At 39.1% G+C, this 10,259-nt stretch overlaps 1 protein-coding gene across 1 annotated transcript in view; it reads right to left on the reverse strand.

Annotated features, from left to right (window-relative positions):
• Window positions 1-10,259, reverse strand: part of mmp17a (matrix metallopeptidase 17a) — a gene marked incomplete at its 5' end in the record, with an annotated part of 83,533 nt that overhangs the window by 15,554 nt on the left and 57,720 nt on the right. The window contains 3 exons of the mRNA XM_008324818.2: window positions 241-343; window positions 4,167-4,343; window positions 9,201-9,487. Of these exons, the coding sequence (XP_008323040.1) occupies window positions 241-343; window positions 4,167-4,343; window positions 9,201-9,487 (567 nt within the window). The remainder of the gene's footprint in view (window positions 1-240; window positions 344-4,166; window positions 4,344-9,200; window positions 9,488-10,259) is intronic.

Genomic DNA, 10,259 nt, shown 5'->3' on the forward strand with positions numbered 1-10,259 from the left:
TTTCCTTCTCCTCCATCAATTCCACTCTTGTTCCTTCTTTCCTTCCACCAGTCTTTCTTCTTTTCTCTTCTTTACATTTTTATCTCTTCCTTCTTCCTTCCCTGCCTCAAATTTATTAAAAGGACAAGATCTAGTCTAATCTATTCTATCCATGCATGTGTGCGAGAGCCTGTGTGAGGAGATGATCAAACATCACTGAGGAAGGGATTGATAGGAATAATCACCAACACTTGTACTTACAAGAAGGTTGATCTGTTTTCAGGCAGATCCAGCAGGACGGGGGGCTCGTCTGTCTGTGAGGGGTCGACTGGTCGATGAGTGTGTGACACGGAATCTCTCACTCCTGAGGAAGGAGTTTAAATCAGCACTGAAAAGTTCATTTACTCCTTCTTTCTCTTTTCATCTATCTGAGTTAAGGCTGCATAATTAATCAATTTTTAATCATAATCACAATTATGGCTGCAACAATTAAAGGAAGATGATTGTTGTTATTTTAATATTTAGAAAAGGGGCTCAGCTGCGTATAGAATCAAGCACTTTCTCAACCAATAGTCAGCCAACCACCAGGGAGCGAGCAAAAACTGCCTTGGAAGAGAGCGGCACCTGGCAGCCTCAAATTGTTTAGTCACGAATGAGAGTGAGCAGAAGGTGAGTAGGAATAGGCAAGGAAGCAATGTGTAGTTTTGGGAGTTTTTTTAAAAAAATATTATTCAGATGGCATGATGGTGACAATAGATGTTCCTGTTCCTTCTTACAAAAGGTAAATAGCATATTTATGTATTTAAGGCTAATCCTTTTGTCTTGGGTGGATTTAATTTTATTATTTATGATTTATTTATATTTAAGGTTTAATCTTAAACTTAACCGTTGCCTTTTACATTTTGGTCACACACAGTCTCAGAATCAGAATAATAATAATAAACCTGATGATCATTTTAGTCATAATTATGCAGCCCTAATCTGAGTCTTACTCCAAAACTCCAAAGACAAAAACCTGGGCTTTTCTATTTTCTCCTTGTTAGAATTAAACATGCCATTAATCACAGATTCTGCTGATTTGGGTTTTTCAGCTCAGCCACAGGAGAAAATGATTATAAATCTCATTTGGTCCACAGAACCACCCCTCTGTTAAATGGCTCTGCAGAAAACAAGGTCTGGCCCAAACCTGGAATTAACACCACGTCGACCTAATATTGGAATGAATAGGAGAAAATGTACAGTGTTCATTTAAGCAGAACCTAAAGCTCCTCTGTAGCGCTCATAAAATATCATTTGACATTGTTTGGTTTAAATCTGACCAAATGTTGCAAAGAAGTTACAAACATTTACAAATAGTGGATGTAATGGAGACATTAAACATTGGAAAATATTGCCTCCAACAGAGAGCAAGACAATATACTTTACATTTACAGAAAGAAGACAGCTGAAAGTTAGCTAGAAAGATTAGCTAGGATATTAGTCAAAAGTACCTTAACCCGAAATATGCCTAATCCTCAGCCTAACCCTCACTATAAATAGATCCTATCTTTAATTCTTGTAACCTAAAAATACCCTCTCCTCTAGTGGGCACCTGAAAATGTCCTCAAAATGACAAAATGTCTCCACAAAACTAGTATTTTTCCAAACTGTCCCCATGAGTATAGCTATACCAGGATCAAATCCCCACACTTGCACACATTCAGACACATTCTCACAGCTACAAAGTGACGTCCTGTCGTACCGTACAGCTGCCAGACTCGGACCTTGTCTTCATAGGGCAGGTCGTATTTCAGAGGGTCTCCTACAGGACCCTGGTAATACGGTCTCATAATGGACTCCATGGCTGAGGTGTGGACCAAGCCGATGGCGTGGCCAAACTCGTGGACCGCAACTGCAAACAGGTCCATCCCATGGGAGTCTGCGGAAGAAAAAAAAAGTCAGTAGATAAGAATTGATTACTTGTAATTTATTACAAAATTAAATTAGCATTAATGCACTGCTCAAAACAACTCAGCTTTATATGCTTTGTTTTTAACAAGTTAAAAGATATTTTACCAGATTAGATATTTTAGATTTAGATATTTTTAAGTTAAAAAAGCATAAAAATACATGATTTTTTTAGTAGCCTAGTAGTTACACTAGAGGTCCTCAACCAACATTCAAATTCCGTTCTTTTGGTGCGACGTATCTGGATTTACCCCGTAAGTCAGAACTCCCATATTGTGCATATATCTTCCACATATTGCAATGGAGCTTATCTACTCCATTCACAAACTAGTTCTTGTGCAAAATGAGTTTTAACGCCGTATGACAGAATAATGGAATAAATTAACGTAATAGATTGTTGGAAAATGGCGTCATAACTATGAAACGCCGTAGGCAGAGGACATCGTACACCGAGGACCCTGTGTAGTGATTAACATCAGTCACACAGGAGCAGGGGGCTGGGATTTAAACCTCTTATTACAGGCTATCGGCTGACCTTGGCCTTCTCCATTTTCCAACAATTAAAAATAGATTTTAACATATAAGAAAACAGATCTGCTCATTACACATCACATCACTGTTTTTTTTATCCACGGTCACAGCCCAGTGCTTTCAGATGAACCCACTGAGTGAAAGTGGATTATTGTCATTGTCATTGTGACACAGCACACCACTGCACACAGTGAAATGTCACCTCTGCCTTTTAACCCATCACCTTGGTCAGCAGGGGGCAGCTCAGGCTGTCAGATCCAGCAGGACGGGGGGCTCGTCTGTCTGTGAGGGGTCGACTGGTCGATGAGTGTGTGACACGGAATCTCTCACTCCTGAGGAAGGAGTTTAAATCAGCACTGAAAAGTTCATTTACTCCTTCTTTCTCTTTTCATCTATCTGAGTTAAGGCTGCATAATTAATCAATTTTTAATCATAATCACAATTATGGCTGCAACAATTAAAGGAAGATGATTGTTGTTATTTTAATATTTAGAAAAGGGGCTCAGCTGCGTATAGAATCAAGCACTTTCTCAACCAATAGTCAGCCAACCACCAGGGAGCGAGCAAAAACTGCCTTGGAAGAGAGCGGCACCTGGCAGCCTCAAATTGTTTAGTCACGAATGAGAGTGAGCAGAAGGTGAGTAGGAATAGGCAAGGAAGCAATGTGTAGTTTTGGGAGTTTTTTTAAAAAAATATTATTCAGATGGCATGATGGTGACAATAGATGTTCCTGTTCCTTCTTACAAAAGGTAAATAGCATATTTATGTATTTAAGGCTAATCCTTTTGTCTTGGGTGGATTTAATTTTATTATTTATGATTTATTTATATTTAAGGTTTAATCTTAAACTTAACCGTTGCCTTTTACATTTTGGTCACACACAGTCTCAGAATCAGAATAATAATAATAAACCTGATGATCATTTTAGTCATAATTATGCAGCCCTAATCTGAGTCTTACTCCAAAACTCCAAAGACAAAAACCTGGGCTTTTCTATTTTCTCCTTGTTAGAATTAAACATGCCATTAATCACAGATTCTGCTGATTTGGGTTTTTCAGCTCAGCCACAGGAGAAAATGATTATAAATCTCATTTGGTCCACAGAACCACCCCTCTGTTAAATGGCTCTGCAGAAAACAAGGTCTGGCCCAAACCTGGAATTAACACCACGTCGACCTAATATTGGAATGAATAGGAGAAAATGTACAGTGTTCATTTAAGCAGAACCTAAAGCTCCTCTGTAGCGCTCATAAAATATCATTTGACATTGTTTGGTTTAAATCTGACCAAATGTTGCAAAGAAGTTACAAACATTTACAAATAGTGGATGTAATGGAGACATTAAACATTGGAAAATATTGCCTCCAACAGAGAGCAAGACAATATACTTTACATTTACAGAAAGAAGACAGCTGAAAGTTAGCTAGAAAGATTAGCTAGGATATTAGTCAAAAGTACCTTAACCCGAAATATGCCTAATCCTCAGCCTAACCCTCACTATAAATAGATCCTATCTTTAATTCTTGTAACCTAAAAATACCCTCTCCTCTAGTGGGCACCTGAAAATGTCCTCAAAATGACAAAATGTCTCCACAAAACTAGTATTTTTCCAAACTGTCCCCATGAGTATAGCTATACCAGGATCAAATCCCCACACTTGCACACATTCAGACACATTCTCACAGCTACAAAGTGACGTCCTGTCGTACCGTACAGCTGCCAGACTCGGACCTTGTCTTCATAGGGCAGGTCGTATTTCAGAGGGTCTCCTACAGGACCCTGGTAATACGGTCTCATAATGGACTCCATGGCTGAGGTGTGGACCAAGCCGATGGCGTGGCCAAACTCGTGGACCGCAACTGCAAACAGGTCCATCCCATGGGAGTCTGCGGAAGAAAAAAAAAGTCAGTAGATAAGAATTGATTACTTGTAATTTATTACAAAATTAAATTAGCATTAATGCACTGCTCAAAACAACTCAGCTTTATATGCTTTGTTTTTAACAAGTTAAAAGATATTTTACCAGATTAGATATTTTAGATTTAGATATTTTTAAGTTAAAAAAGCATAAAAATACATGATTTTTTTAGTAGCCTAGTAGTTACACTAGAGGTCCTCAACCAACATTCAAATTCCGTTCTTTTGGTGCGACGTATCTGGATTTACCCCGTAAGTCAGAACTCCCATATTGTGCATATATCTTCCACATATTGCAATGGAGCTTATCTACTCCATTCACAAACTAGTTCTTGTGCAAAATGAGTTTTAACGCCGTATGACAGAATAATGGAATAAATTAACGTAATAGATTGTTGGAAAATGGCGTCATAACTATGAAACGCCGTAGGCAGAGGACATCGTACACCGAGGACCCTGTGTAGTGATTAACATCAGTCACACAGGAGCAGGGGGCTGGGATTTAAACCTCTTATTACAGGCTATCGGCTGACCTTGGCCTTCTCCATTTTCCAACAATTAAAAATAGATTTTAACATATAAGAAAACAGATCTGCTCATTACACATCACATCACTGTTTTTTTTATCCACGGTCACAGCCCAGTGCTTTCAGATGAACCCACTGAGTGAAAGTGGATTATTGTCATTGTCATTGTGACACAGCACACCACTGCACACAGTGAAATGTCACCTCTGCCTTTTAACCCATCACCTTGGTCAGCAGGGGGCAGCTCAGGCTGTCGGGGGGAGCAGTGTGTGGGGACGGTGGCATGCTTAGAGCATCTCAGTGGATTCCAACCTACAACTTTGCGGACACAAGTCCACTTCCTTCCACTGCACCTATAACAATTAAACTTTAATATTGTGCTACGTCTGGATTTGAACCCCCGCTCACAGCCTCCCCCAGTCTGTGTCACTCTCCCTGAGCCAAACGGCCACAGCTAAGCCTGAAGTCGAACCAAACAAAGCACTGATTCCATGTTTTTTTTCCTGTTATGATTGAACCGCGTTTGTTCAGAATCCTGACTAACAAGTGTGTGCTGCGCTCAGATAACTGTGGTAATTCTGCCTGAGACTCTCAGCTGCCAATCAAAACCTTCAAACATCTGAGGAGGCTTCAGGCCATTAAAGCTTGTTTCCTCCATGTTCCACCAAAATAAAGACAAAGAGAAAAAAAATCTGGCTTTGTGAAGCCAAACAAGAATCCAGGGATTGGAGATTTAGGTTTTCCACAGTCTGGAGCCAAGCTGGTTTAGAGTTCCTTGGTGACCGAGAACCAGGACCGCCGTCTGTCAACATCTCTGTGTTGTCCTTTAAAGAAAGACAAAAGACAACTGGAGATGTCCCAGTGCAGACAGGAGCTAAAGAGCAGCTCTAATCTGCAGGAGCAGACGTTGCAGAGAAAAAGAAGATGGAGTTGGAAGGTGAGACAACAGGGATTTGGACCAAAGCTGAGATCATTGTCCTCGTATTTAGACTCCATCTGAGCTCGACAGGAATTCAACAGCGGAGGTCTGAAGGCAGAGTCAGAGCTGAGTGATTCAGGCTGACGGGTGAGACTCAGCCAGACATCCATAGAAAAGAGATGGTGAGGAGAAAGGAGGTGAAAAACAGATTAAAGCTAAATACTATCAATGCCCTGAAGAACGTTCAAGTCCAACCTGTTCCTTTTCTCACACTTTTTACAGCCATTTGGAACTACCTCACAGATTAGTTTAACATCAGCTAACCTTTGGTTGTTCATTTGGCTACCTTTGAGCTATTTAGGGTTAACTTTTACTTACATTTTATAATATGCAGTTACTAGTTACCAGTTACTATTGTGGCTTCAAACATAGCTCAGGAATGGTTTGGTTAGCTTAACTGTCTTTGCTAACTGTTATATTTAAACATTATTTACTCGTATTTAAACTCACTTATTTTTCTGGCTAACTACAAGCTTTTCATGGGCAGGTCACTGTCTATTTGAGCTACTCTTTGTTAATTTACATCTATTTTTTGGCTTAATTTATAGCGCATTGCAGGTTAATTAGATTTTCTTTTTAAATACAAGCTCCTGTGCAGTTACTTTCTTTTTATTTCTTCAGTAATTTTGTCTTTTTTTCCCACCAAAACACAATCAGTGTTTGTTCTTTGGAGTAACTTATTATTTGTGTTTTTTAGATTTTGAGACCATTTTAAGTATGGACAGTATGTTTTCATTATCTTCAGGCCTTTTTTTTGCTGTATTTTTCAGGTAACTTCTAGCTGTACCTAAGCTAAATGTTTGTCTCTTCAATTTCAAGCAACTCATGTTTCCTTGAGGGGACTTCTCAAGGACCACTTAAGGTGTGATAATGGCCAAGGGAAAAATTGCCAAACCTTAAATGTAATGTAATATTAGCTGTTAAAGCGGACTGTGAGTTGCAGCCATGTAATTACATTTCCCTACTGTGGGAGGATTAAGGGAGTCAGTTATATTATTATCATCATTATATTTATTCTCTTCTGAGTGTTGTTCAGGACACAAAAAAAACCCCACTCCTCACATTCACGCCTATCAGTTAGCAGACAGATAGCCGATAGCCTCAGCTCCATGTCTGAAAAACCACAAAGCAAAAGCAAAAGACATACAGCCCTGCTCCAAGTAACCCCTGAGAGATAATTATGTAAAATATTACAGCTAGCTGACTACAGCAATATAAAAAAGTAGAGAAGTATAGAGTAGTCTCTGAATGTATACAGGACAAAGTAAAGATGGAGTACCAAACTAAAATACTCCAGTACATTAAAACCTCACTGCTTTGACGAGATGACTTTCGACCACCTGCTGGCTCGGACAGATCGCTAAAACTGCACAAAACGGTTATGCACACAGCTCGGCAAACCTCATCACAGCATCAGTGGGTCCAAATCACTCCTGTATCGATCTGCCGTTGCAGCGACTGTTAGCTGACATGGCAGATTAGTGCTGCTCCGAGCTCCTGTAGACATATTCCTTTCAGCCTCGCGCTGCCATGAATCAAAAGAGACACTGTGTGCTGTCAGGTGGAAGTACCTCGGAATGTTCCTGCTTCTCCCCCTGATTCCTCTGCCTTCTATCCTTCATTTTTCAGCTAAAGGTTTTAGGATTGTAAAAACCCTACGGCATAATTAAACAACCAGCAGAAATCTGCCCCATGATCTTCAACTGATTCCCGTCTGTCTTTAAGGAAACACTTAAATAGAATAAATAAGCATCTTCTCCACTTCAATCGCTACAATTTTATTTCCTGTTGCGCCACATATCCATAATCATGTTATATTGATCGCAGTGAGGCATTAAAAATTAATTACACACTCTGTATAGCAAATAAAAGTCAGACGCAGCAAGGTTCCACATAAAAACACAGTCAGCGTTCTAATTTTTGGGGGATTTGGAAACCTAACGCAGAAAGGTTCAGACGATCTTGGGGAGCTTCTTTTTTTTTTGTTTGACAGTGACTTCTTTCTTTTTTTAAAAAAAAAATCTCCTGCTAATGCTTTGTAGAGTAGACTAGAGTGGCTTTTCACACGACTCAGAAATCCTGTGACACACTTCCTGAAATATATCAGCAAACGAATTTTCACTGATCAGGGTTGTCCAACTTTTTCTCAGTGAAAGTCAGATCTGATCATTTGAAACTTCCTGAGGGCGAATGCTACCTCCCACTCAGGTTTTCTTTTAAATGTGCACAGAAAAGTTATTCAATTAAAGCGTCTAGTTTTAGGCAGAAAGAACCCAGACCAAACCGAAACAAAAAATGAAGAAGAAATGAGAAATGGTTAAAAGTGGCTCTAAATAATAAATAATAAAATGTGTAGTTAACTAGTACTAAAAATTAGGCAAAAAGCACAATTGTTTAGAAAGTAAGTCAGTAACTCATATGACCTAAACTGACAAATGATGCTTAAAAACTTAAATATCACTTGAAATAAGGTGAATTGGAACAAAAACAACCTCATAAATAAAAAAGTATGAGCTGAAGGATAAAGAAAATGGAGGCTAAAACTAGAAGATTGGCTAAAGCTAAGTTTGAAGGTAAAGGTTAGCTGACTAGAAACACAATTGAGCTAGTTGACAGGTCAACCCAGATGAAATGTTAGGTAAAGGCTAGCCAAATACAGTGAAAGATGAGCAGGTTCACAATGCAAGTAAAGCCACAAATAGCTTCTGGTAGCTTGAAAAAACAGTTAAAACCAGGGAGGAAAACAAAAAGTTTGCACACACTTAGCAAAAAATAGCAGAGCTTCTCATTCTTTTAAAGTTTTACTAACTAACTAACTAGTTAGCTAGAAAGTAAATAACGATCAAATACAGCTTTAAATAATAATAACGGAAAGCTAACCTTGTTGTAATTGTCATTATAATCTTCTGAAAGTCATCCCAAATGGTTTAATGTTATCTAGGAAATAGCAAAAAGAAATCAGAAAAAATGTATCATGTTCTCAATTGCAAAAATACCCGATGTCGAAACCATTTCAGTTACTGTTTACTTTAGCTTTATCTGACAGTTGTGGGCTGGTGGTTAAGGGAGCTGACTTGTGTCCGTTAGGTTGCAGGTTTGAATCCACCAGCCACCAAGCTACCACTGAGCATGGCACCATCCCCACACACTGCTCCCCAGATGCTTAGCCTGAGCTTCCCCCTGCTGACTAAGGTGATGGGTTAAAGGCAGAGGTCACAGTGGTGTGCTGTGCATCTGTGACAATAAATCACTTTCCTTCTTTTTCCTATATATACTGTCCATACATTTTTGCAGCCTTGTGCTCTGTGTTCATCATTCACCTGGAGATCTGAAGGTCCACGCCTCGTCGTCATCGAAGTGCGTATCCCCGGCCGTAAACCTCTCTCCGGGGAAAAAGGCGTGTGCCACGGTGCCCCCTGGTCCATCAAAGGGGTATCCATCGTTGTGGTCAGCTTTGGTGAAGTCTATCTGAATGTCTGCGTCACTGCCGGCCACTTCGTGGAAGTTCAAAGGTGCGATGTCACTCCAGACCTTCAGGGCGTAGTACATGAGGGCTCGCACCGTGTCCCTGCCCAATATGGCTGAATCTTTAGGGAAGGTCCTCACTCTGGGAAAAGAAATGAAAAGAATGAACATGTTTAGAAAATTCATGTCTCAATTGTAAACGCCTTCTGGATCTTAGGGAGTCTTGACAAAACCAACAAAAACAATAGCATAATTTACAATAATAAAATTATTTTCTATTTCGGAGGAGTTGAAGTTCATCGTTTTTTTTTTTTTCCGTTTCAGTTTTAGCCAAAGAATTGACTCACACTCCCTGAGACTTTGCACTAAAAATATAAAAATCTCTTTTTTTATTTAGAGAGAATAAGAAAGGAAAAGTCAAACACCGTTGGGGAGTGTGTTTAATAATGAAGGGGATACAAGTAGTCAGGAAGCTGAAGTATGCTTAAAGTGAAGTACTTTTACCTTGAAAATGACAGTGTGTAAAAGTGAATATTTGAGTTAATAAGCTTTTTTTTGGAACTTGAGTGGTAAAAATGATAAATCACTTACACACACCTGAGTTTGTTAAAATGATGACCCTGGTGCTAGTCAACAACACTAGGATAAAGCTGCTGTTGTTACCTAAAGTCTCAAAAAAATATCAGGAATCTCTACATTTACTTAATCAGGCAATTGTTTAAAAATATTAAATATCATTGATTGTACCATTTTAATATACTTCATATTTGTTAGTGAATACATTGTGGAGGTGAGAGTTTATATTAACTACATGGACACTAGGTTTAGAATTTGATGTCCTCCTTTTCAGATCAATTAATCTGACAAAAAAGTTAAAGCCGAGTTGACAAGTAATTGGATTGGGTCAAATTGAC

The sequence above is a fragment of the Cynoglossus semilaevis genome, chromosome 14, assembly GCF_000523025.1.
Source record: "Cynoglossus semilaevis isolate Cse_v1.0 chromosome 14, Cse_v1.0, whole genome shotgun sequence".
NCBI classification, from domain to species: domain Eukaryota; kingdom Metazoa; phylum Chordata; class Actinopteri; order Pleuronectiformes; family Cynoglossidae; genus Cynoglossus; species Cynoglossus semilaevis.